The sequence below is a fragment of the Rhinatrema bivittatum genome, chromosome 3 (genome assembly GCF_901001135.1).
Source record: "Rhinatrema bivittatum chromosome 3, aRhiBiv1.1, whole genome shotgun sequence".
Classification (NCBI taxonomy): domain Eukaryota; kingdom Metazoa; phylum Chordata; class Amphibia; order Gymnophiona; family Rhinatrematidae; genus Rhinatrema; species Rhinatrema bivittatum.
This window is the reverse complement of record NC_042617.1, coordinates 502,004,445-502,031,852: the sequence shown is the minus strand read 5'-3', so window position 1 is coordinate 502,031,852 and position 27,408 is coordinate 502,004,445. Positions and strand designations below refer to the sequence as shown.

The following is a 27,408-nucleotide window of genomic DNA, read 5'->3' as shown; positions in this document are numbered from 1 at the left end:
CTGCGTGCCCCCATTTTATTATCTCACAGTTTCTCGGGGTAAATTAAATAAACCTTATGCTTGTAAAATAGACTTCACTTTTTATTTCTGTCTGCCCGAAGGATCCCATCATTACATTTTCCCTTTTCCCTCTCCTCTGCTTTTCCCTCCGTATTCCTGTTTTGTTCTGCACCGGTTTTGCAGGTGAAATTTGATTTTCTTCGCACGAGCACCGTTAAAGGCAGGCCCTTTCCTCAGCTGCCTCGCCAAGATCTTCTACACCCGCTGTGGTGAAGGATCCAGAAGTTCTCTGTCCTGCACTTTCATAATAAATACCGATTTTGTTTCTTTTAACTGTAAACTCTCACACAGGTCAAGCTATAAATTAAAAAAAAAAACTATTTAATGAAAAATCCACATTTTCAGTACGTTATACATTCAGATTTTGTATTAGTTTTATTGTAAAATAACTTAGACTCCCGGTTTGAAAACCCGCATTATTTTTCTTTCAGTTTTCCATATTTTATAGAGCTTGTTTGAAAATCGAAATTACCATGGCGAAGTCGAATCGTTTTTGGGGTTTTTTCTCGCGTATCACACAACCTTCAGTTCTGTCCCACTATCTGTTAAATGTTCACCAGCAAGAAATGACGTTTGCCTTTTTTCTTTAAGACTTGAATTACTACTGCTGAAAAAAAATCACTTTTCCTTTTCTATATTCTTCCTATTAACAGCGCTTGTTCTTTTGTAAGTAAAAGCATTAAAATCAGGGAGTATATTTTCCAGAGCACATTTATATAGGTAAAAACAAATGAACAAAAAAAGTCGGGATATCCCCCAAAGTACATAAATTGGGAGGAAGCCCTAACATGCCCTGTCTCTTTAAGGAGATTTCCCACAGATGTGGAAGTAAACTGTTATTCTTGAAAAAAAAAAAATTCGGTACATGCAGCTGGCAGGCTGTGAAAGTATTGAAAGTATCGGAAATCGCCTCTGCTGGTCGCCACCCTGCCAACCCCATTTATTTAAAGAAAACGGGAAAAAAATAATATTAAGCAGAACCGTAGAAAGGTGACTACCATAAAATCAAACGAAAGAGTGGAATATAAACAATAAATTGGATTTGACAACACACACACACACATACTATATTTATACAACTAAGTGTGAACAATAACCGAATATGTACCGCGGTGGATAAAGAGGGTTTGTTTGGTTTTTTTTTTAAATTTATTTTCATCAATTTGTTTCCTGGACTGGGAGACTAATTGCAGAAAATCGGTTTAGGAAGAATTGTCAGTTGGTGAGGATCCTCCATGGCTGAACATTGTGGCCTTGACAAATACAGAAAAGTGTCAATTTATTAGAGAAATGTAATCTATGATTATACAAACACATGCACCCATACATATATTAGTCTCTAGTTAAGGAAAGTTTTAATCTTGAATATCGGAAACAGGAAGTGGATTTGTAAATTAACAATCTGCTTCATAAACGAATCCATGGGTCACTTATTATTGAAGCCGATATCTTTCTTGCCAGCCTAATTTCAGAGGAGGAAAGCAGAAGGTAAGGGGCAGATAAGCTTTAAGGCAGGTCCTTTCCAAAAAGATTTCTTAAGTTCTGTACCGCTGAGAAATTCACAGGGTCCCTTTTCTCCCCATCCTGTAAAATCGGATTTAGAAATACTAAATAACACTAAAAAAAAACCGAACAAAACTGGTTATCAATTGCCTGCGCTTCACCCTGTCTGAAATGCAATTGGTCTTTCATGCAAGTTCTGCGCAGAATATAGCCAGATATGGCATATTTCTTACCGGACTTTGTGAATTAATAAATTCCTGCTCAATATCGCTTTCTCCCTCTTTATCTTTTTATGGGGAAAAAAACATTAGTAAAAAGAGTCATAAATTAAGAATTAAAACGAATGTAGCTTCTTTTACTAAGATAAGAAAATCCTTTCCAACCCGTCATATGTATTAGAACTTTCAATCCCATGAACTCGACTAAAGGTTCGGAATATCTATCTCTCTATAAACTGTGGATTTTATATCCGTATATGTGAATATATCAGTACCCTTTGATTATTGGGAATGCATTGAAATTGATTTAATAAGGTATTGAACATACAATGCCGAATCCATCCCTGCACAGTACGCAGCAGTTCATGGCCTTTTTGCATTTGTAGTTTCCAAAAGGGAACGTGACTTACATAAACTTTCAAGTGAGATATCCCTAAACGTGTTTAATTTAAACTATTGGGATTTATTGTCACTAACAAAGTGCGAACCGGGCTACTCTTTAAAGGACTTACTCACATTCCCTTGTCCCTTTTGCACTCTTGAAAAAAAAAGCAATGGAAAATATATCAAATGTTTAAAATATTACAACGGGGGGATTAAATCCCTTTGCTCCTACAATTGTGTACATCTCTGTTCCTTAGTTTTGCTCACATGCATGTCAATTTTTAGAGCATGTGCAAGTGTTATCGTATATTCTGGTTTACAATATTTTTTAGTATTTTGATTACGTTGTGTTTAGGGATCATATAACATCGTTAAAAAGTGAATCGAATGCCTTTCATATTTCATTTATACCCCTAAAAATAAAAGGTTGTATATAACCCATCATTAATAAAATGAGTTAATAAAACTAATCACCAGGGTTTGCAAGGTGGCCCCAAATCTTGTTCCAATGTTTGTTTGTTGTTTGTTTTTGAGGGGGGGGGTCGTTGTTTTTTGTTTTTTTGTTTTTAACTGGGGCCGGTCTGTCACAGCCAACGAAAAACGTTGACATGAAGAAGAAGCATATTTAACTTTCGAAGCACTTCCTGGGCATTTTAAATTGCAGTTCTAGCTAAAGATGACGAGCACTAATGCAGGAGTACTGACCTACAGGGGTTTCAGAAACCCCAACCCAGGCACTGGGCAGTGAGAACTTCCCGAAAGCTCGTACGAAACCAAAACAATTGGCACAAAAGCCTGAAATTGATTTTAAATATAACGTCACAGAGAGAAGTCTTCAGATTATGTACTTTCCACATAAACCTTGATGTCTCTAGTCTAAAAGGCAAGCATCGGTTCTTGAGATCATGCCCGGAAATTAGAAACAAAACAAACCATGTATTGCTTTGTATCTCTAAACTTTTCAAACTTTCTGCCTTCTTACCCCGTTCAGGCAAACAAGGGACCCTATTTTGTCACATTCTGTGTTTATGGACAACTCTTTGCGAATAAGCAGCCGTTTTCTACAACGTCAACGTTATTGCACCCATCGGAAAACGAATCCAATAAATAACTACATAAATAATAGTCAATGCATTGCCACGTTACATGTCACACCTAGGTTGAAAGCATTTTGAAAACAGCATAACATTTTGGTGCCGTGCAAGTCCTTTTGTTTTGTGTTTATTGCCCTTTCCCAGTGCAGTTGGCACTACCCCTCTGCCCACCACGCACCCCCCCTCCTCCGATCGGCGGTGCCATCCCCTCGGAACACTTCCAGCCCCAGCTCTCCCGGTGGCTTCCGTCCCACTCCTGCCAGCCAGGGCCATAAAAGAAAGAGGTTTGAACAGGGCCTGCTTTTCCCCCGAATGAGCATTGCCTCCCAGTACTTACGGAAGGGGGTCAGAGTGCTAATACAAATGGGCTCTCTGCGAAGCCCTTAGATACATATTTGAGTTTCCAGTGGAGCTCCTGGACTTTGGCTGCTGTGTGGGTTATTTTTTTTTTATTTTTTTTTTTAAGCAGGAATGAAGCCTGGCGCCTGCTGATGGTGCAACAGATATTAATCCTCACGTGATAGGCAGAAACCAGTCACCAAGTGGCAGAAGAGTGGAAGCTGAAAGGGGGGGGGGGGGGGGGAGAGGCAAAGCCTTGGAGCTGAGAGGGGAACTCAGAGCTGCCAAAAATCGGTGCAAGTTAAAAACTGCAAAGCAACAAGTCCCCGGGCTCCTCTTCCTCGCCTCGAGGCCATGCGGACCTGGTGCAGCGGAGCTCGGCAGGGGAGGTGGGTAACCGTTTAGCGTCGCGGTAAGGGGGAGCTGCAGCCCCGAGACTCCGACGTGCGCTGCTTTTATTTATATACCCGAGAACTTGACACCCGGAGTTATTCTGTCTGCTAAGGAAGACGGTCCTTTTTTTTTACCTGGAAGTTTCTGGCTTTCTCTCCCCCTTGCCTTATATTTCCTGTAGGGAGGGACGCGTCCTTTCGTTTCACAGGTGGAAGGCGATCCCGCGTGTTTTAATTTCGCACCCTGACGTTTGGAATCCGCTTCGCTTCCTCTGGAACGATGCTGTCCAAACCGGAGTAAGAACTGCAGGGGCAGAGTTATTCTCTCTCTCTCTGTCTCTCTCTTCCGCAATCTGCTGCTGCCACCGTCTCTGCCAAACCTTCTCGAACCCCATTTGTTGTTTCCCCCCGATGAAGCTATTTGGAAAAATCCTTTCCCCCACTGCTCCCTATTCTCTTCCCGCTTACACTGAAACAAAAGGCACCTTTACATTCTGCCCAGGCTCGGGAGATCCGCAGACCAGGCTCGCCCCGCTTGTCCCTCCGATGAGCTGCTTGTTAGCTGCCTTTCGCCTTTCGTTTCTAATTCACACCGAGGGAGGTGGATGGAGGGGGGTGTCCGGTTGATATCGTTTGACAGCTCCGATAACTCTCCCGTCCCGTGTCCCCTTTAACCAAGGCCCAGGTCTGGGCCCTTCCAAGCAAAGGGTTGTAGTTTCTCTCGCGTTGTCTTTCCCCAGAGGGAAAAAGAGAGCCTTCACTCCCCCGAGACCTGCTGCTTGGTCTTTCTTCCCCTCCCAGCTAAAAAAAAAATAAAAAAAATCTTTAGACATGCTCACCTCGAAAAGGGAAAACTGGTGGAGCTGACAAGACGCCGGGCGCACCAAATGACCTCCAACCGGACGGCTTATTCCTACCCCCGATGTTTTCTTTATTATCCTGAATGCAATGCGTTTCACTCCTCGTTCACGATTTTTTTTTTTTTTTTGTATTTTTCTTTTGAAACTTGCAACAACAAAACAAGCCCAATTTTTAGAGCAGCGCCGAAACCCTCCAGAATGGGCAGGAGCTGCGTTTCCCCCTTGACTTTACCTAAGTAACTTCCGCGCTATCTCCAATTTAGCTATTCTCGGGGTTTAGCAAGCCGACTCAAGTCTGGCTTTATTTCTTCTGAAAGAATAAAAGGTCTTGGACAAGAAAAATAACAAGAACAGAAAGGTCGCTTGAAAACAACTGGGATCTTTCGGTTTAATTTCGTTCTTGTTCTCCCGTTAAGAGCGCGCACCGCCGCCGTTTCGCTTCCTGTTACCTTGGCCTTTCACTCACGGCCAAGTTGGGATTCTCAAAAGAGGAATTAATTAAAAAAAAAAGCCTCCTTAGAGTGAGGCGCAAGAAAAATGCTAAGAGGGGATCGAAGCCTTCCACACTGCGACCGGGCCTATTATTTATTTAAAGCACAATTTAAAGTGTTTTATTGCAAAAGAAGCACACTTTTAACCGGGAATAGAAGCATTGGCGTAATTTAAATTTACATAATTATTAATTCCTTTGCTAAAAGGAGATACAAAGTAGTTTGTAATTATGCATAATCATTTCTTAAAATATTTTTGAAGTTACTTCCGCGCGGGGCTCCTCGTTCTTCATTGGCAGCTGAAGAAATCCTTTTTTTTTCCGCATGCTGTTTTTTGTTTGGGTTTTTTTTTTTTACCTGCCAACCCTTGAACGAACCCCGGGGAATTCTGCTCTGTCCCGTCCACTGTCCGGCCCTAAAATCAGTGCCACGAAAATCTTTATTTTTGCATCCTAATTTAGGGCACATTCTTGCCCGGGAGAAGAAACGTTTGTTGCCGGTGACTTTCTCTCTTTGCAATCGTTTCATGTTGCTATAGACCCGAAGCTCCTCTTGAGTTTTCCTCTAGAAAATCACTACTGGGAGAAAGCCGCCTTCCATTTTCCTGGCATCCAGAATCCAGATGTGCATGTCCTGCTATACCGTACACTGCTATTTTTCACTCTTCAGTCTTAAAGTTAATGTTATTAATAATATAAAAAAAAGTTAATAGAAAGAAAGGCGAATGGCGAGATAAGTTAGACTACGTTTTGTTTTATAGAGAATTTTGAAAGCCTTTAAAAATTGTGGGGGCTTTTGTGCAGCTCTAAACTGTATGAGTTTACCTAACATTATAGAATAATCTCAGGTACAATATTTATTTTTCTCTAGAAAACTTGCAATGTGAAGGGGGAGGGGGGAGAACAGTCTTAAAATCATTTTCTCATGCCGGTAAGGGCTGGCAGGTCTCCTCGGGTTTATTTTGCGTCGCTCTCCATGAATAATTGTCAGCAGTCCCCCGGCTTAATTGAATTGTGCTGCTGGTTCATTGCCGCTGATGTGATTTCAGATCAAACGAGTTTGCTCAGGGAAATTAGCAACACAAAGGGCTGGACCTGCGGCGCAAGGTCTGGCTCCAGGCAAACTCCAGGATCAGCCCCCCCCCCCCCCGCGTCTCTCACCTCCAGCGCCCTAGAACCCTCTTATCTCCCCGGCCTGCGCCTCTGGTAAAACCTTCTCCCCTTCTCTTCCTCTCTGCTAGGTATGAGGAGAAGTAGATCGCCCCAGGGAGGAGACGCTCCAGACGTTGCCTTGGCCGGAGAAGTTGCTGGACGTGAAGCGGGACGAGCTCCATGCAGCCCCGGCCTTCAGCCCCTCTGAGGACCTCCGCCCCCGGACTCGCCCGCCTTTCGCCCCCGATCCACGGCAGGCGCCTGCTTTTCTGAAGGAGCCGCGGAGCTCAGCAGCAAGGGGGGGGGGGGGGGACACTCTTGAGAACCCGAAGCTCCCCGACCCGCAGGGATGTACCAGAGCTTGGCCATGACCGCCAACCACCACGGGCCCCCGTCCTACGAGGGGGCCGGGGGCTTCCTGCACGGCGCGGCCGCCGCCGCCGCCTCGCCCGTCTACGTGCCCACCACCCGCGTCCCCTCCATGATCCCCAGCCTGCCCTACCTGCACCAGAGCGGCGGAGCCTCCCAGCAGGGCAGCCCCGGCGCGGCGGCCCACAGCGTCTGGGGCCAGCCCGGGGCCGAGGCGGCGGCCTACACCCCGGCCTCCGCCCACCCGCCCCTCTCCCCCCGCTTCTCCTTCTCCCCCAGCCCCCCCATCACCGCCTCCCGGGAGGCGGCCTTCAGCGGGCCCCTGGCCAACGGCAGGGAGCCGTACAGCCGGGGCCTGGGGGGGCGCCTACCCCAACCCTTACTCGGCCTACGTGAGCCCGGACGTGGGCACGGCCTGGACGGCCTCGTCCTTTGACGGCAACCTGCTCCACAACCTGCAGAGCCGAGGGGCCCCGGGAGGCGGCCGACACCCCAGCCTAGGTAAGCGGGGGCCCGAGCCGGCGGCGAGGAGGCCCCGCGGCTCCCGTCTGACTGGCCCGGGGCTCCTTCCACCGCTTCTTCTTTTCATGTGGGTTTTGCACAGGAAGAGGCTTTCCCTCTTTTTATGTATTTATTTCCTATATACATTGCACAGATTTCCTAAGGACATAACCGGTCCAGTGTCAAAGCAATGAGCCGTCAAACGTCGACCATGCTAAGAACTCTTTCTCTTTTAAGTCCTGTGATGCGTATTCTTGCAACAAGTCCTAGGATCCAAAGGCTGTTTGGATCCTGGGACTTGTTGCCTGGGGTTGCAGGTCTTCAAGGTAGGGTGGCATAATTTAGCTAATTGCAGGGCATTGAGGGACAAGTTCACTTTAATGAGCGGAACCAGCTATCTGAGTCCTTAACACGGCAACCAGTCCTAGTGTTACGTCTCTTGCTTTCTCTCTTGGCTGTCTTGTCTTGTGTCCGCACCTTGTTTTTCGAATCGTTTTGCACTTTTTTCAAAATAAGAAAAAAAAAAAAAAGGTGCAACTTTTAGTGTGGCCGCATCTATGTTTGAAATCCGTCCGGAGTCCTGGGCTTTTTCTAGTTGTCCCTCGTTCATACTTTGCAGATAGCCAGGGCCAAGTCCAAGTGAGAGTCCGAGGAAGGTTAACACACGGGGGGAGCAAACTGAGGACGGGTCCCCAAGGAGGGAGAGGGAGGTTAAACAGTCCCACAGGGGGGGAGGGGCCGGCTCTGGCAGTCCAATCTCGGGGCCCGGGAGGCTGCTGCCAGGGTTTAGCCTTGCAGCTCTTTCGGTGGGGCTGAGGAGAGGAGCTGCTTCTGCTGTAGCTGGCCCAGCAAAATTGGACGTAGGAAGAGCCACTGCCTCATTTCAGCACCCAGGAAGAGCTGCCACCCTCAGAGCCTCAGCTGGGGAAGAGCTGCTTGGTCCTTACCCAGGGAGAGAGATCAAAGCTGTTGGATGCCAGGGAAAGGGGGGGAGGAAGATATGGTGAGGTTGGAGAGTGGAATGGAAAGAGATGCCAAAAAAAGGAAGGAAGAAATGGAGGGGAGGAGGGGGAAGAGGTGTGGAAGAGAGAATAAAAGGCAAAAAGTGTAAACAATTTCTATAAACAGATCAAAACAAAAAAAATTAAAAAAAGATGAATAAACTAAGAAAAATGCAAACAGAGAGAAACAGGGAAAATTAGTGAAAAGCAAAAACCAAAAGTTGGGCAGGGTGTGATGGGAGTTTTTTTCTCAGCTCCTAAAAATTTTGTCTGGCACCTAAGATTTTTTTTTTTGAAAAATTTCCCAGCCATCCTGGTTAATGGTCTGTATGTCTGGGTGTGTGTGCGGTCTATGTCTCTGTGTGTGATATGTTCTGTCTGAGTCTCTCTGCCTGGATGTGGTGTGCCTGCCTGAATTTTCCTGCCTAGGTGTGTTGGGTTTCTGTCTTTGTCTGTCTGTATGTGGGGGCTCTGTGTCTGTCTGTGTCAGTCTGGGTATCTGTTTCGCTCTCCTGTCCATCTGAGTGTGGGGTATCTGTGTTTGGGTACGAGGTATCTGTTTTTCTCTCTGCCTGGGTACAGGGTGTTTGCTTCTCTGTGCTTGCACGTGTTTGCCCCCATGTGTGTGTGTGTGTGAGAGAGAGACACACAGCTTACTCCTTTCAACGTTTGAAGAGAAACATAATGGGGGCTTTGAGCAGTGTGGCACACACTCATGCATAGTAGCCCATCTTCGGGGGGGGGGGGGGGTCTCATTGTAGAAAGGGGATGTCGTGGCTCAACAGGTTTGCTCCCCCCTGGGTTAACAGATTTTTAAAGAAGTCTCTGATTTTTTTACAGTCCTAATGGTGGGAATATCAAAGGATTTCCTTTCATCAAGTTTAAACATTAAATATTTTCTCAGGAAAGAAATGAGAACAAACCAGGGATCTTAATTTCACTACTTGCTGATGTAAATCATTTTTTACAGTGCTGCTTTTAAAGCAAGGGTAAAAGAGCTAAATATTAGTATCAACTGCTTTGCCCACCCCTTTTAGGAGTTGCTTTAAGGGTAAGGGGGCGAGTAGGGTCTTAGCCTGGACTTGTTCCAGAGAAAAGATCTAGGATATCCTTATGCCATAATGTGTACTTCCCTCACCCCTATCATTCTATAGTTAAAAGGGGAAGGGACAGGTTTGTGCTTCAGGAACTGAAGAGACTGCTGTAAGATATGGAAAATGTATAGATAAGGTCCTTCAGTGAGATGAATAGCAGCTTTTTTTTTTTTTTTTTTCTTTTGCTTTGTCTTGGGGAGGAGGTGCAGGAAGCCTGTAGGAGAGGAGATTTCACCTATGATAGGCCTTTAATATTGAACCGGTATATTCCTATTCCTGGTCCTATTCCTTGGTTTCTATGACACCGAATGGATCCACATTCCTATGTTTGTTACCACTTGGTCTGGGAGCCCAAGAGCTGGGGTTCGGTCACCTTTTTGACAGCTTTAGTTGGCAGGTTTTCCAAACCAGGGAGATCCCTTGAAGGTTGTTGTCTCCCTCCCAAGGATGGTGGTATATTGAGGCCATTGCTTGCAGTGCAGTTCCTCCTTAGTGCCCTCCTGCAGACCCTGCAGTCCTCCTTCAGCTACTTAGCATTTATATCTTAGATAAACTCCAGGTTTATCTACAGTGGAATCTGGTTGCAGCTTTTCACTTTGCTCTGGCTGAATTCTCCACAAAATTCTCTTTATTGTTGCAATGAGCCAGATGTGCTAAGCATTGCACTATAGTCTCAAAATGGGAGAAATGCTTTGGTGCATCTGGGTTTAAAGTCAGCAGTGCCTTGATCTTTGCAATTGGTAGAGTCCTTCATTTTCTGTTTTTATTTTATTTTCCCAGAGGATTTATCAATGTTTATTATAATGAACAAAAACAGAAGACTAATTTTTTTTCCATTGATTTTTCTCTTCTTTATTTTGTTATGATAAACATTGATAAATTCCCAAGGAAAATAAAGCAACAACTGAAAATGAAGGTCCCTAGCAATGGGCTATTCTGGTGTTACCTGTGGTTGTATTTAAGCGATTAGCTGTGAGGTTCTCCGATGCCAGGGCAGTCAGACACACTTTCAGGCTGTGGTTTTCCTTCATGCTATTGCCTTACTAGAAAACAGATCAAATTTGTTTTTTGTTTTTTTTTTTAACTACTTTAAGTCTTGAGTATAATCATGTTTTTAGGAATACACTATTGTACTCTTCTCACAACTTTGGATGGGTGGGTAAGAACGTTTTTAAATAAATAAATAGATGTGTAAACTTCATAGATAGGAGCTTCCCATTATGTGGAGAAAAATACGTGCTCTGCGCTTGTCCAGAATATTGCCACATTCTGGCAAGGCCTCAAATGCATTTTAAAGTAACCACAGGAGGAAGGCAGATAATAATTTCATGCACACCTAAGGAAGAGAAAGCAAGTTAGGTTTCCAAGTGAAAACAAATATAAAGCACCCTGTGGAATGAATGCAGTAGTTGGAATGAGGTGTGACCATTGCATTGTAGGTTAAGTACATTAATTAAAATTTGAAATCAATAAGTACATAAAAATGTGGCTTGAAGTGTTAAGATAAATCCTGAGGAACATTTTTGGCTTTCTCCAAGAAAGATTATTTTCCATAGGCACAGAACAGGGAAAGCCTTCTCAGAATAAGGTTCTTAGAGTGGAATAAAATAATGAGAAAAGTCTCAGTGCCAAAGGAATGGTCCTGATTCTGTCATGTACTTTACTGCACATTTTTTAAAATGAAGGATGTGTACTTTTTTTTTTTTACCTGTCAGTTTTCGTCTGCTGCATTGTACTTTCAGCCTCCATTCACAACTTGCTGGGAATTTGTCCCTTCCCCTAGCATTCCTAGCCTGGCTATTGCAGGGACAGTCCTGGGCCAGGGCTCCTTTCGGAGCTGTTTAATGAGCTCTAAATCCAGCTACCTGATGGCACCCTAAGGTGGGGAGGGAGGGGGTTGTAAGTGCCGCCTTTCCAGCCCACCCAAGGAGTAGAAGGACCTAAATCAGGGAGTGAAGCAAGGACCTTCCCCATGGCAGTGCACAGCACTCATCACCTGAGCCACTGGGCCTGCGCTTCTACTTCTAAAATAGCTCTAAAAGTATGTGAGCTCCTGGGAAAACTCCTAATCTGCATCATAAGGAATGCATCTTATTAGGGGCGTGTTGTTATCAGGGCTGGTGCAAGGGAGTTAGGCACCCAAGGCAAACTTATCAACCTTGAGCTGCACCCCCCCCAAGATTTAGATTATTAAATTCACATTCATGATGACGCTACCACCACCCCTCCTTTAAAACTATGTACAGTTTAAAGGGATAGGATGGTCATACATATTTAAAAATTATTGCACCAAGCCTGATGATGTTGTAATATTCCTTACTTTGATGAGCCCGGTAAGGCAAGAAATAGTTTTTAAAAATAAATACTTTCCCTTTGAAAATTGGCACAAAGCCCACTACTAAACGTACCCACAGACTTGATACCCCTTACGTTTACATTTTAAACCTTGGGTTTTTTGGGGTGTGTATGTCTCTCTCTCTCTCTCTCTGTAAATATATATATATAGAGATAGATAGATATAAATAGATATAGATATAGATAGTGAAATAATATAAATAGGACAAATAAAAAATGAAGTGTTCCGTATGAAATACAAAAATACAAAATGGAACACTAATGGCAAAAAAAATAACAAAAGCAATTTTTTATGTCAATACATTAAATATTATCATGAAGTTCGAAAGTTATATACCAATACAAAAACATGACATAAGAACAATTTACTACAAAGAGCAGCACAATGCAAACTGTTTAAACAATGTACTCCCAGAAAAGATTTGGCAGATGCCGGTACAGACAAAATAATAGCAAAAATTCAAAATTACTATATAGTACATTTCAGGTCATGAATGAGGCGTCAAAGCTCTTTCTCTCAAAATGCTCCTTGGTTTTAGAGATGCGTAAGGAAACAAGTCCACTTGCCCCCTCAGGGGGAAAGTTGCTTACATATCAGGGACTCAAAAAGACAGCAAGAGTATCAGAAAGGAACACTGTATTCATATGCTGCTTACATAAAAACGCCGATACACAACATCGCTGGATGTTAAAATTTATCTGAGCTCTCCTCCCCGCCGACCCTCAGGAGCAGGAATCAGAATCAGCATTTTGAGAGAAAGAGCTTTGAAGCCTCATTCATGAACTGAAATGTACTATATAGTAATTTTGAATTTTTGATATTATTATTTCGTCTGTACCGGCATCTGCTGAATCTTTTCTGGGAGTACATTGTTTAAACCGTTTGCATTGTGCTGCACTTTGTAGTAAATTGTTCTCATATCATGTTTTGTATTTGTATATAATTTTTGTACTTCATGATAATATTTAATGTATTTAAATAAAAAATTGCTTTTGTTATTTTTTGCCATTAGGGTTCCATTTTGTATTTTTTTTTATATATCTATCTATCATGAAGAGACTGTGTCCTCATCTCAGTTCTTGCTCACAAAGGCAGGAGGAATGAAAAGAGGCTATCTTTAAAGAAATGTAGTCACTTAAAAGAGACGAGAGAAAGTAAGTGGGCTCAGTCACAATGGTCACAGAGAGTTAGAAAAGAACTGGACAAAGAGAAAAGAATGAAAGCCGAGCTAGCAGATCGTTCCTACCCTACCTGAAGAAGAAGAGATGGAATGTATTGAGGGTTTGGTGTCTCTGAGATATTAAACAGGAGAACTGTTCATGGTGGAAATGTGGAAAAGAGGATTTGCATTCAGACAACAAGGAATGAACTTTACAATCTGGGTAAACAAATAAGCGTGGGGGTAGCTTGCTTATTACGTGCCCTAAACCAATTAAGCTTGATACATCACTTTGAATGCATATACAACGTTGCTCTCTGCTTCAACGGCAAGGGGAAATGTGGAAAACAGATTTACATTCAGACAACATCCAACAAAGCATTGATCTGTGCAGTCTGGGTAAACAAGCATTGGGGTAACTTGCTTGATGTGGCGGTTACTACCTTTAACCATTAAGCCTTATGCTCACCTTTGATGCAACTCCAACATTACTCTCTGCATCAATGACAGGGGATGGCAGGAAATTTGAATCAAACAGTTACCAACAAGGGCCCTGAACTTGGTAGTTGATGAAACAGATAAGTATGGGAAAATAAGTGTAGGAACTTGCTGGGCAGACTAGATGGGCTGATTGGTCTTTTTCTGCCGTCATTCCTATGTTTCTATGTAATACATTAGTAGAAAGTGTAACTCTTCACAAAAGAAGAGCGGAATCCGGGAGTGATTGTATCTGATTGCCTTAAGGTACCCAATTGGTGGATAAAGTGACAGGGAAAAGCTAGAAAGATGCTTGGCTGCATAGAGAGAGGAAGGGCAGGCAGAAAAAGGCAGGTGATATAGTCCTTGTATAGATCTCTGCTGAGACCTAACTTGGAAGACTATGTACCATTGTGGAGACTGCACCTTCAAAAGGATATAAACCAGTTGGAGTCAGTCCAGAGGGTGGCTATTAAAATGATCAGTGGTCTTCATTCTAAAGCATTTTAAGTACCAAGAAAAAGTAGAATATAAAAATCAGATAAATCAATAAACCAAATAAATAAATATGGGGATGGAGTTGGATCTAAAAATGTAAATCCTAGAAGAAAGGCAGGAAAGGGGAGAAATGGGTAAAGACATTGAGTACCCTCCAAGTTCTCCATGCACAGGAGGTCAGCCCCTTTCAAGGAAAGCAGGCTCTAGAACTAGGTGTCGTGGGATGAGGGTGAAAGGGGGTAGACTCAGGTGTAATCTAAGGAAATATTTCTTCACAGATGCATGGAAAAGCCTTCTAGGGGAGGAGGTAGAGAGACAGTATCTGAATTCAATAAAGCATGGGATAAATAGTATACAGGGGATCTCTGAGGGGATGTTAGAGATTATAAAGCTGGATTAGATGATGAAGTCTATTTCTGCTGTCACATTTCTCTGCTTTCTGTTTCACCACCGAGGAAGGTGGTGATTCCCAGCAAGAATTCCCATTTTAAAATACTGTTGAGAATAGAACTATGGCAGTCTGATCATAGAAAACAATTCTGCATCTTACTTTTCAGTGGCTATAACTGAACAGTGAATGCTATCAGGGTTTTCCATATAAACACTACTGAGAGCAGGCTGCTTATATGTGAGTTTTGTTTTGGGGAAAACTTTGTACTTTCTTGTGCTATGTTAAGATCAGAAAACGTTAAAAGAGTTTCTAGTTAACCAGATTGCCAGAAGAATGTCCTTATATTTAGACTTCATTAGGTGAAGCATGTAATGTCCTTACTGTGTTGGAGACTGAACAGTGAACTTTGGCAGTGTTAGTTCCCTTCTTGGAACCTGTGACGTGAATCAACCAGAGGAAGCACAGGCTGTGCAAGTCAGTTGAGCCATATGGAGTCTATATGAGGGGCGGGACCTAAGTAGTGTCTCTAACCAGAGAGGCCTGGCATATGAACATAAGAAATTGCCTTGCTGGGTCAGACCAAGGGTCCATCAAGCATAGCATCCTGTTTCCAACAGAGGCCAAACCAGGCCACGAGAACCTGGCAAGTACCCAAACCTAAGAAGATCCCATGCTACTGATGCCAGTAATAGCAGAGGCCATTCCCTAAGTCAACTTGATTAATAGCAGTTAATGGACTTCTCCTCCAAGAACTTATCCAAACCTTTTTTAAACCTAGCTACACTAACTGCACTAACCTCATCCTCTGGCAACAAATTCCAGAGCTTAATTGTGCGTTGAGTGAAAAAGAATTTTCTCCAATTAATCTTAAATATGCTACTTGTTAACTTCATGGAGTGCCCCCTAGTCCTTCTACTATCCGAAAGTGTAAATAACTGATTTACATTTACTCATTCAAGAACTCTCATTATTTTAAAGACCTCTATCATATCCCCCCTCAGCCCTTTCTTCTCTAAGCTGAACAGCCCTAGCCTCTTCAGCCTTCAGCTGTTCCATCCCCTTTATTATTTTGGTCGCCCTTCTCTGTACCTTTTCCATCGCAACTATATCTTTTTTGAGATGCAGTGACCAGAATTGTACACAGTATTCAAGGTGCGGTCTCACCATGGAGCGATACAGAGGCATTATGACATTTTCCGTTTTGTTAATCATTGCCTTCTTAATAATTCCTAACATTTTGTTTGCTTTTTTGACTGCTGCAGCACACTGAGCCGACGATTTTAAAGTATTATCCACTATGATGCCTAGATCTTTTTCCTGGATGGTAGCTCCTAATATGGAACCTAACATTGTGTAAATACAGCAAGGATTATTTTTCCATATATGCAACACCTTGCACTTGTCCACATTAAATTTCATCTGCCATTTGGATGCCCAATCTTCAAGGCTCACAAGGTCCTCCTGCAATGTATCACAATCCGCTTTTGATTTAACTACTCTGAATAATTTTGTATCATCTGCAAATTTGATAACCTCACTCATCGTATTCCTTTCCAGATCATTTATAAATATATTGAAAAGCACCAGTCCAAGTACAGATCCCTGAGGCACTGCACTGTTTACCCTTTTCCACTGAGAAAATTGGCCATTTAATCCTTCTCTGTTTCCTGTCTTTTAACCAGTTTGTAATCCATGAAAGAACATCACCTCCTATCCCATGACTTTTTAGTTTTCTTAGAAGCCTCTCATGAGGAACTTTGTCAAACGCCTTCTGAAAATCCAAATACACAACATCTACTGGTTCACCTTTATCCACATGTTTATTAACCCCTTCAAAAAATGAGGCAGATTTGTGAGGCAAGACTTCCCTTGGGTAAATCCATGTTGACTGTGTTCCATTAAACCATGTCTTTCTATATGCTCTGTGATTTTGATCTTTAGAATAGTTTCCACTATTTTTCCCAGCACTGAAGTCAGGCTCACTGGTCTATAGTTTCCCGGATTGCCCCTGGAGCTCTTTTTAAATATTGGTGTTACATTGGCCACCCTCCTGTCTTTCAGGTACAATAGATGATTTTAATGATAGGTTACAAATTTTAACTAATAGATCTGAAATTTCATTTTTTAGTTCCTTCAGAACCCTAGGATGCATACCATCTGGTCCAGGTGATTTGCTACTCTTTAGTTTGTCAATCTGGCCTACTACATCTTCCAGGTTCACAGTGATTTGATTCAGTTCATCTGACTCATCACCCTTGAAAACCATCTTCGGAACTAGTATCTCCCCAACATCCTCATTAGTAAACACAGAAGCAAAGAATTCATTTAGTCTTTCTTCAATGGCCTTATCTTCCCTAAAAGCCTCTTTAAACCCCTTATATAGAAACATAGAAATGACGGGCAGAAGAAGACCAAACGGCCCATCCAGTCTGCCCAGCAAGCTTCATTTAACGGTCCAACCGACTCTCTCACAGGTTTCAATGCTTCAGATATATTTTAAAAAAAAACTTTGGTCCAACCGACTCTCTCACAGGTTTCATGCTTCAGATATATTTTAAAAAACTTTATTATGAGTTTTTGCATCTACGGCCAACTTCATTTCAAATTTTACACTTAACCTGACAATGCTTATGTTTTTTCTATTTTCTTCAGATGGATCCTTCTTCCAATTTTTGAAGGATGTTTTTTTGGCTAAAATAGCCTCTTTCAACTCACTTTTTAACCATGCTGGTAAACGTTTTGCCTTCCTTCCACCTTTCTTAATGCGTGGAATACATCTGGACTGCATGTCTAGGATTGAATTTTTAAACAATGTCCATGCCTGTTGAACACTTTTAACCTTTGCAGCTGCATCTTTCAGTTTTTTTCTATTTTCCTCTCCTCATTTTATCAAAGTTTCCCTTTTGAAAGTTTAGTGTTAGAGCTGTAGATTTACTTATTGTCCCCCTTCCAGTTATTAGTTTAAATTTGATCATGTTATGATAACTATTGCCAAGTGGCCTCACCACTGTTACCTCTCTCACCAAATCCTGCATTCCAGTAAGAATTAAATCTAAAATAGCACACTCTTTCATTGGTTCCTGAACCAATTGCTCCATGAAGCAGTCATTTATTACATCCAGGAACTTTATATCTCTAGCATGTCCTAATGTTACATTTACCCAGTCTATATTGGGGTAATTGAAAATCTAATACAAAAAAATCTCTTAATTCTATAGACCCACGATCAATGTAACATTAAAGCAAACAACGTGGTTCAATGTATTTTCAATCTGCAATGCTGCAATGCTGTGTATTATTTCTGATAAATTTAAAGAGATACACCATTATATGAAATTAGGGACCATCATACCACCCACTGTGCTTACAAGTTGAGACTTGTGTTTTTTGCACTTTGTTGGGTCACTTTTAATCATCGGTCCAAAAAGACCAGAATTCAAGTATTCAATTTTTAACTTTTTTAACTTTTTTAAACTTACATATAAAAAGTACAGGAGATATAACTTCCCTTCAATGGGCTGAGCACTGGGAAAACCACTTCCCCACTGACACTCCTGGTAATACCGAGCAAATTGCCTTATCTCCTGTTGCTTCAGATACCTAAACATGTGTACCCTCAGATATCTAAATATGTATACCCTCAGATATCTAAACATGTATATCCTCAGATATCTAAACATGTATAGCCTGGTGCAGGGGAGACCTTTGGATTCCTAAAAGGTTTTAATGATGTACAAACTTTGAACTTTTTCTAACGGAAAAGTAACAGTAGAACTAGGAGCCACGAAATGAAACTCCAAGGGGGGTGGTGGTGAGGACAACTCAGAACCAATGTCAGGAAATATTTCTTCTTGGAGAGGGTGGTAGATTCCTTGAATGCCCTTCCAAAGGAGGTAGTGAAGACAAAAAGCAGTCAAAGAATTCAAAGGGGCAGGGATAAACATTATGGATCCCTAAAGGCTAGAAGATGTAATAAAGAAAAGGGTGCATGTGGTAACTTGCTGGTGCGGTGATTACTAGCCTTAACCAAAAAGCCTTGATGCTTTTGATGCAATTGCAGCATTGCTCTCCACTTCAATGGCAGGGGGAAAATGGGAACTGGATTTAGACAACCAACGAGAGCCCCCGATTTTTACAGTCCAGAGAACTGATAAGCTTGGGGGTAATCTGCACAGAGCAGCAGTTACTACCCTTAATGGAAGGCATGGGATTAACTACCCTTAACCAATAAGCTTTGATGCATTTGAATGCAACTGTAACATTGTTCTCTGCTTTCATGGCGGGTGGGGCAAGGATGAAGAGGAATTGGATTCAGACAACTAACACGGGTCCTGATTTGCAGTCTGGGGTACTGATACGAACGTAAGGGAAAAACCACAGGACTGCTTTAATGGCCAAGTTCATAAGCAAAGCATGTCAAGTAGCACTGTCTGAATTTTCAATAAGCCTCATCTGTTGCGGTTCCGGGCCGAGGGGGTTCCCGGCCGGGACCTCCTACCGGGTCGAGTGGATCCCTCGGCGGCGGCCACGGATCGTGCGGGCCGCGGCGTGTCTCTCCCTGCGTCCCCAGAGCAGCGTCGGGGAGAGCGCGGCAGGACCCGCCCCCTTAAAGGGGCCGAGGCTGGAGAGTCGGGTCGGCCCCGGATGATGACGTCAGACGCCCAGGGAGATTTAAACCTCTCCCCGGGAAGGCTCAAATGCCTTTGCAACAGGGTCCTTGCTGGTTACTTCTGGAGTTTGGCTTTGGCCTGCCGCCTGCCTTGACCCTGCCTGGAACTGGACTTTGCCTTGCCTGCCGCCTGCCTTGACCCTGCCCGGAATTGGACCTTGCCTTGCCTGCCGCCTGCCTTGACCCTGCCCGGAATTGGACCTTGCCCTTGCCTGCTGCCTGCTTTGACCCTGCCTGGTATTGACTCAGCCTGCCTGCTGATTGAGTTCCGCTCCACCTTCCGGAAGAGAATTCATCAGGACTTCTCCTCGGTGAGTACCCTCCGGACCAAGGGTCCACTACTGATTGGGTCAGAACAGATTGCAAAAGGCCATTGACCTGGTGGACTTGCATGCTCTCCAGGCTATTCCTGGCCTGGCTCAACAACTCATGCAACAGAGGCAACAACAACAACAACACAACAACAACAACAATGCCTTGAGGCTCTGACCGCCACGGTAGAACATTTAGCTAACCGGCTCGACTCAGTCCATGGAGCAGAGGGTGCCGCCCCAATGCCTGCGACTGCGAACCTTAACGAGTATAGTAACCCATCTGCCTGCTCCACCTCACTATGCTGGGAGATGCCAAGCAATGTCATGGATTTTTAAAATCAATGCTTCATTCGATTTTCCTTACAGGAACAGCAGTTTTCCTCAGATCGAATCAAGACGTCCTTCATCATCTCCTTATTAGATGGGAAGGCCCTAGCCTGGGCATCTCCGATCTGGGAACGAGGAGACTCCATTTTGAACGACTTGCCACGTTTTGTTCGGACCTTCCGTCAAGTATTCGATGAACCAGGATGTCAGTCTACTGCCTCCTTGGAACTCCTCAACCTACGTCAAGGCACTCGTACATTGGCAGAGTTCGCGGTGGAATTCTGCACCTTGGCTTCCGAGTTGGGTTGGCAGAATGATTGTCTAAGAGGAAATTTTTTGGAAGGACTCTCCCCTCGCATCAAGGATGAGTTGGCAGCGCGAGAGATTCCAGATGATCTAGAGGCGGTGATCGACCTTACAGGTCGTATTGATCGTCGCCTACAGCAACGAGCCAAGGAAATGAGAGCCTACTGTCGCACAGTTCCCTTGGCTCCCACCTTCTCCCGTCCTATGATTCCTTCTAACCCTCCTGAAGTATTCACTGAAGGCAAGGAGGAGCCCATGCAGTTGGGTAGGATCCACCTGACCACAGAGGAAAACAACGCCGAAGGAGAATGGGACTTTGCCTATACTGCAGTAATAAGGGGCATCTTTTGGCTCAGTGCCCCAATCGTCCGGGAAACTACCGAACCTAGGTGTCTTAGAGGGGTTGACCCTAGGGAGCAGTCTCACCCCTCACTGTACCGTTCCAGTCACGATACATTATCTTCAAGGATCCCTCACTATGCTGGCCCTAATCGACTCAGGTTCAGAAGGAAACTTTATTTTGGTCCACCAGCTACAGTTACCGGTACTTCATCGTGAGTTCCCCTTATACATCTCCTCGATCCAGGGGGAGAATCTTCCGGTCAAGTCACCACCTGCACCACCCTGATAACTCTCCAGACGGGGATCCTCCATAAGGAGGAGATATTCTTCTTCATTTTGGAAAAGGCACCCGGTGGTTTTGGGCCTCCCCTGGCTACAAAAACACGCACCCATTATTGACTTGAGGACTCTTCAGATTACAGCTTGGGGACCAGGATGTTTCACTACCTGTCTAAAGCAAAGACCCCAGCCCAGAATCCAACTAGCCACTTCAAAACTGCTACCACCATCACAATATGCAGATTTTTCGGATGTATTTTCCAAAAAAGAAGCAGAGGTACTCCCAGCACATCGCACTTTTGACTGTGCCATAAATTTACTTCCTAATACTTGTCCACCTAGAGGCCGGGTGTATCCGTTATCTAGGCCCGAATCTTTAGCTATGTCCCAGTACATTAAAGAAAATCTGGAACGAGGATTTATTCGACCTTCATCATCTCCGGCAGGAGCAGGGTTCTTCTTTGTTCCCAAGAAAGATGGGTCATTAAGACCATGTATTGACTATCGTGGACTTAATGCGATAATTCGCAAGGACCGATATCCTCTCCCGCTGATTTCGGAATTACTAGATCACCTTCATGGAGCTAGTATATTTACTAAGCTGGACTTACGGGGGGCGTACAACCTGGTGCGGATTAAACCTGGAGACGAATAGAAGACAGCGTTTAATACGCGAGATGGACATTACGAATATCTGGTGATGCCATTTGGTCTTTGTAATGCACCGGCGGTATTCCAAAATTTAATGAATGAAATATTTCGAGACATGTTGAATCAAGGAGTCATCATCTATCTGGACGATATATTAATCTACTCTAAAACTCTGGCCGCTCATCGCATAAAAGTTCGAAAAGTTCTTCAACGACTACGAGAAAATCGGTTATTTGTAAAATTGGAGAAATGTCTATTTGAAAGACAATCATTACCTTTTCTGGGCTATATCATATCCACCACTGGTTTTCAGATGGACCCTGATAAATTGGCTAGCATCCGAGAATGGCCACAACCAGTGGGACTCCGGGCTCTACAACGTTTTTTAGGGTTCGCTAATTTCTACAGGACGTTCATTCTCCTCGATTTCTCACATTGTGGCAACCTCTCACGGCTCTGACTAAAAAGGGAGCAGACCCAGGAACTGGCCTGACGAGGCAGTACGGGCTTTTGAGGATCTAAAAACTGCATTTTTACAAAAACCCTGTCTCCATCATCCAGATCCCACGCGATCATTTATTGTGGAAGTGGATGCTTCTGATGTGGCGGTAGGAGCAGTACTTTGCCAACACTCCAACCAAGGGAAACTACTCCCCTGTTCCTACTTTTCTTGCAAATTTTCCCAGGCAGAAAGGAACTACGGGATTGGAGACAAGGAATTGCTGGCCATTAAGATAGCCTTCGAGGAATGGAGGCAATGGCTGGAGGGAGCGCAACATACGATTACAGTTTATACAGATCACAAGAACTTGGAATACTTTAGTAAAGCACAACGATTGAACCCACGCCAGGCTCGGTGGTCGCTATTCTTCAGTCGTTTTGATTTTGTATTACGTTACCGACGTGCAACAAAAAACGTCCTTGCTGATGCCCTGTCCCGGCTGCATGAGACCGATGACACACCTGACTCCCCCAGCTATATTATTGACTCAGCCAGAGTGGTCCTGGCCGCCACTAGGACTGCGCCACCAGGGAAGGTAGTGGTTCCTCTTCGCCTTCGTCCCAAGGTACTCTCTTGGGCGCATGATTCTCTTACGGCGGGCCATCCCGGGAGAGCAGGTACCTTGGAAATACTATCCCGCTACTATTGGTGGCCCAATTGTCACAAGGATGGCGGGCCTACGTCGATTCCTGTCCAAAGTGTGCCCAACAGAAACCATTACCTGGTCAACCATGGGGCCTCCTCCAACCCCTACCACCCCCTCAGGAACCTTGGACCCATATCTCCACGGACTTTATTGTGGACCTTCCTTCTTCTTCCGGCAATCAGGTTATTTGGTTGGTGGTCGATCGATTTTCCAAAATGGCGCACTTTATTCCTCTACCCAAGCTACCATCCGCCCTTGAGCTAGCAGAACTGTTTGCTCTTCATGTGTTCCGCCTTCATGGCCTTCCACTCCACATTACATCAGACAGAGGTCCACAATTTACCGCCAAATATTGGGATGCGTTGTGTAAAACATTTGGGGTGCTTTGGGGTGCAGTTGGATTTTACCACTGCTTTTACCCACAAGGGAATGGACAGGCTGAACGCATCAACCGTGGATTGAAGACGTTCCTCCACCTGTTTGTGAATGATCGTCAGGACGATTGGTCCTTGCTGTTACCCTGGGCCGAATTTTCACATAATTCACACACGCACTTGGCCACTGGGAATTCTCCCTTCCAGATTGTTTACGGGAAGCAGCCCCGACCTCCTCTTCCTTTGCCAGTTTTGGTTGCCTCTCCGGCGGCCCACCTTTCTGCATCACAGCTTCATAAACTCTGGAAGGCTACTAATGCTAAGCTGTTACGTGCAGCTGCTACCTCCAAGCGGATGATGGATAAGCATCATCGCCCTTCTCCACTATTTAATACGGGAGACCGGGTTTGGCTGAGTACCCGTCACATACGTCTCCGGTTTCCGTCAATGAGACTGGCTCCTAAATATATTGGACCTTTCTTTGTCAGCAAACGCCGCTTGGGTCCAGTCACCTATCGCTTGCGGCTCCCGACCAGTCTCCGTATTCATAATTCCTTCCACGTCTCCTTGCTCAAACCTGTGATCTGCTCTCCGTTCCATGCTGCTCCCTCTCGACCACCCATGGTTGCTTCTGAGGATGATCCGATTTATCAGGTAGGGGAGGTTCTTGACGTCTGTAGTAATCACAGACGATGGGAATATCTGATTGCATGGGAAGGCTTTGGTCTGGAGGAGAACTCATGGGAACCATCCGTAAACATCTTGGATAAGACCTTACTCCAGAACTTTCATCTTTCACACCCCAGTAAGCCTGGTCCTTCTAGAAGAGGGCGTAAGAAGGGGGGTACTGTTGCGGTCCCGGGCCGAGGGGGTTCCCGGCCGGGACCTCCTACCGGGTCGAGTGGATCCCTCGGCAGCGGCCGCGGATTGCGTGGGCCGAGGCATTTCTCTCCCTGCATCCCCAGAGCAGCGTCGGGGAGAGCGCGGCAGGACCCGCCCCCTTAAAGGGGCCAAGGCAGGAGAGTCGGGTCGGCCCCGGATGATGACGTCAGACGCCCGGGGAGATTTAAACCTCTCCCCGGGAAGGCTCAAATGCCTTTGCAACAGGGTCCTTGCTGGTTTCTTCTGGAGTTTGCTTTGCCTGCCGCCTGCCTTGACCTTGCCCGGAACTGGACTTTGCCTTGCCTGCCTTGACCCTGCCCGGAATTGGACCTTGCCTTGCCTGCCGCCTGCCTTGACCCTGCCCGGAATTGGACTTTGCCTTGCCTGCCTCCTGCCTTGACCCTGCCCGGAATTGGACCTTGCCTTGCCTGCTGCCTGCCTTGACCCTGCCTGGTATTGACTCAGCCTGCCTGCCATCTGCCTTGTATTTGCTGGATTGAGTTCTGCTCCACCTTCCAGAAGAGAATTCATCAGGACTTCTCCTCGGTGAGTACCCTCCGGACCAAGGGTCCACTACTGATTGGGTCAGAACATCATCATCCAGTTAAAATGTTGTTAGAAGTAAATTTTTTATGGGTTATCATAAGGCTTGGGGATAACTGCACAGAGCGTCGCTTGCAATCTGTGCTGCCTTCCAAGACTCCTCGACTTCAGACATTCACTGCGTGGCAGGGAGCTGCCCTTCCACACTCTGACATGTGTATTACTAGGTCCCAGTGAAGAAATACATAGGGCATGCATGCGCACGATTCTCACACCCTGGCAAGAAAGTTGGGTAGTTGCCCCGATGATGATGTCACATGCTCAAGACTACTTAGCCTGCCTGGACCTTGCCTCCTTGCCTTGGCAACAGGTTCCTTGGCCTGATCCTAGTTCCTGCCTTGCTTGTGGTGTGTCTGGTTCTGGATACTCTTCCTGCTTGTTACTGGATTCTGCTTGTCTGCTGCCTCGACCCCAGACTGCATCCTGGCTTCTGAGTGTGCCTGATTATGTCTTGGGATCTGCCTAAGCCCCACTGGCTGTCTGCATCAAGGGTTCAACCTGAGGGAATGACGGTTGGTATAGGTGAAGCCCCCCCCCCCCCCCCTGGTTCTTCTTTAGCACTTTCGCCTGTGGTCAGGCTCATTGGTGGTGCTTCTTGCTGTCTCACCACACAGGGGTCCACATACTGCCTGTAGTCCGAAAGGGCTTATGGAGTGGCTAGAGGGCTACCCCTATGACACGAGCAAGGGATACCCTCCTAACACTACCCTTAAAAGTAATCTGGGAGCAACCTGCACGGTGCAGCAGATATTACCATAAGAAGCTTGCTGGGCAGACTGGATGGACCATTGGGCATCTTCTGCCTACATTACTATATTACTATGTCCATTCAGATTGTAAATTCTTTGCGGAGGAGACTTAGTGTATCTGAATTCTAAAAGTGCTGTAAGCTGCCTTGAGTATTATGTGGAAAGTTGAGTTAAAAATCCAAATTTATTAATAATACAACTCCTATTGGGAAAACAGAATAAGCTGGGACCACATAGCAACACACATAGAACACAAAATGTTTTCACCAAATACAGAATAAGTGACTCCACTTTATGAGTAGAAATAAGCAGACACAAAACAAATTCTTGTCCACTCCAGCCCCATCCCTCCTGTTTAAGCAGGACAGGAGAAAAGAGGGAAAAAACAGAAGGGGAGAATGGAACTTATTTGCTGTGCTTTGTCTGTGTTTGCTCCAGGCTTACCCCTCCCCTCCTGTTTTCCATCCACTGCCTAGGAGATGAGCTGGAACAGGAAGTAGAGGACTAGAATTGGGGCACTATCCAATAGAGCAGGGGTCAGGAACCTATGGCTCGGGAGCCAGATATGGCTCTTTTGATGGCTGCATCTGGCTCGCAGACAAATCTTTAATAAAAAAGTAAAAATCTAACAAAATCCCCCACCCTCCTGACCCCCCCCCCAAGACCTGTCAAAAGTCCCTAGTGGTCCAGCGGGGGTCCAGGAGCGGTCCGGGAGCGATCTCCTGGACTTGGGCTGTCGGCTGCCAGTAGTCAAAATGGCGGTGACGGCCCTTTGCCCTCACTATGTCACTGGGGGCGACCAATGGCGGCGGTAGCCCCTGTGACATAGTAAGGGCAAAGGGCCATCGGCTGCCAGTAATCAAAATGGCGTCGACGGCCCTTTGCCCTTACTATGTCACAGGGGCTACCGCCGCCATTGGTCGACCCCAGTGACATAGTGAGGGCAAAGGGCCGTCACCGCCATTTTGACTACTGGCAGCCGACAGCCCAAGTCCAGGAGATCACTCCCGGACCCCCGCTGGACCACCAGGGACTTTTGGCAGGTCTTGGGGGGGTCAGGAGGGTGAGGGTTGTAGTAAATTAATTTTGGAGGTCTTGGGGGCATCAGGAGGGTGGGGGGTTTTGTTAGATTTTTACTTTTTATTAAAGATTTGTCTGCGAGCCCTGGACCCCCACTGGATCACCAGGGACTTTTGGCAGGTCTTGGGGGGGGGGGTTAGGAGGATGGGGGGTTGTAGTAAATTAATTTGGTAGGTCTTGGGGGAGTTAGGAGGGTGGGGGGTTGTAGTTAGTATGGCTCTCACAGAATTACATTTTAAAATATGTGGCGTTCATGGCTCTCTCAGCCAAAAAGGTTCCCGACCCCTGCAATAGAGTCATCAAGAACATAAGAACATAAGAAATTGCCATGCTGGGTCAGACCAAGGGTCCATCAAGCCCAGCATCCTGCTTCCAACAGAGGCCAAATCAGGCCATAAGAACCTGGCAATTACCCAAACACTATGAAGATCCCATGCTACTGATGCAATTAATAGCAGTGGCTATTCCCTAAGTAAACTTGATTAATAGTCGTTAATGGACTTCTCCTCCAAGAACTTATCCACATCTTTTTTGAACCCAGTTACACTAATTGCACTAACCACATCCTCTGTGCGGTGAGTGAAAAAGAATTTTTTCCGATTAATCTTAAATGTGCTACTTGCTAACTTCATGGAATGCCCCCTAGTCCTTCTATTATCCAAAAGTGTAAATAACCAATTCACATCTACTTGTTCAAGACCTCTCATGATCTTAAAGACCTCTATCATATCTCCCCTCAGCCGTCTCTTCTCCAAGCTGAACAGCCCTAACTTCTTCAGCCTTTCCTCATAAGGGAGCTGAGCTGTTCCATCCCCTTTATCATTTTGATGGAGCTTTGTGAATTCATACACAGCAAGGCCCTGGTGCTGCTCCCAACATTGTTGCACTGTTGTCTAGATGATCACCTAAGTCAGTCTGATGGACAGACTGACCCCAAAGATTATAAACTTCAGTTGATCTCTGGTTCTCTTCAGAACTAGGGGTCCTCTGTGCTTATGACCATGCCTTTTTGAATTCAGTTACTGTTATTTGTCACTGCACCTCCACTGGGATGCTGTCCTTTGAATCCACCTTCTCTTCTCTAAAGAGATATTTTCTGATGTTGCTTCTGAGTATTCATACCCACTTAGAGCCTCATACCATGACTACCTGCGCTAGAGTAATCTTTCACTGGAAAAATGTTTGCTTCTCTTGCCCCATTTATACCTTTGAAGCATTTGAATGTTTTATCATACCCCCATTTTTAGGGTATACATATTTAGGTTCGTAAGTCTCATCTTGTATGGCTATTGATGTAAACTCTGCAACATTTTGAAAGCCTTTCTCTGGATTGCCTACACCCTTTT

The 27,408-nt window shown here is 44.9% G+C and overlaps 1 protein-coding gene across 1 annotated transcript in view; it reads left to right on the top strand.

Moving 5' to 3' along the window:
- The first annotated feature begins 3,853 nt into the window (after positions 1-3,853).
- The window catches only part of GATA4 (GATA binding protein 4), a 108,645-nt gene continuing 85,090 nt past the window's right edge, over positions 3,854-27,408 (top strand). Inside the window, 3 exon segments of the mRNA XM_029596140.1 lie at positions 3,854-3,987; positions 6,582-7,219; positions 7,221-7,362. Of these exon segments, the coding sequence (XP_029452000.1) occupies positions 6,842-7,219; positions 7,221-7,362 (520 nt within the window). The 5' untranslated portion in view covers positions 3,854-3,987; positions 6,582-6,841.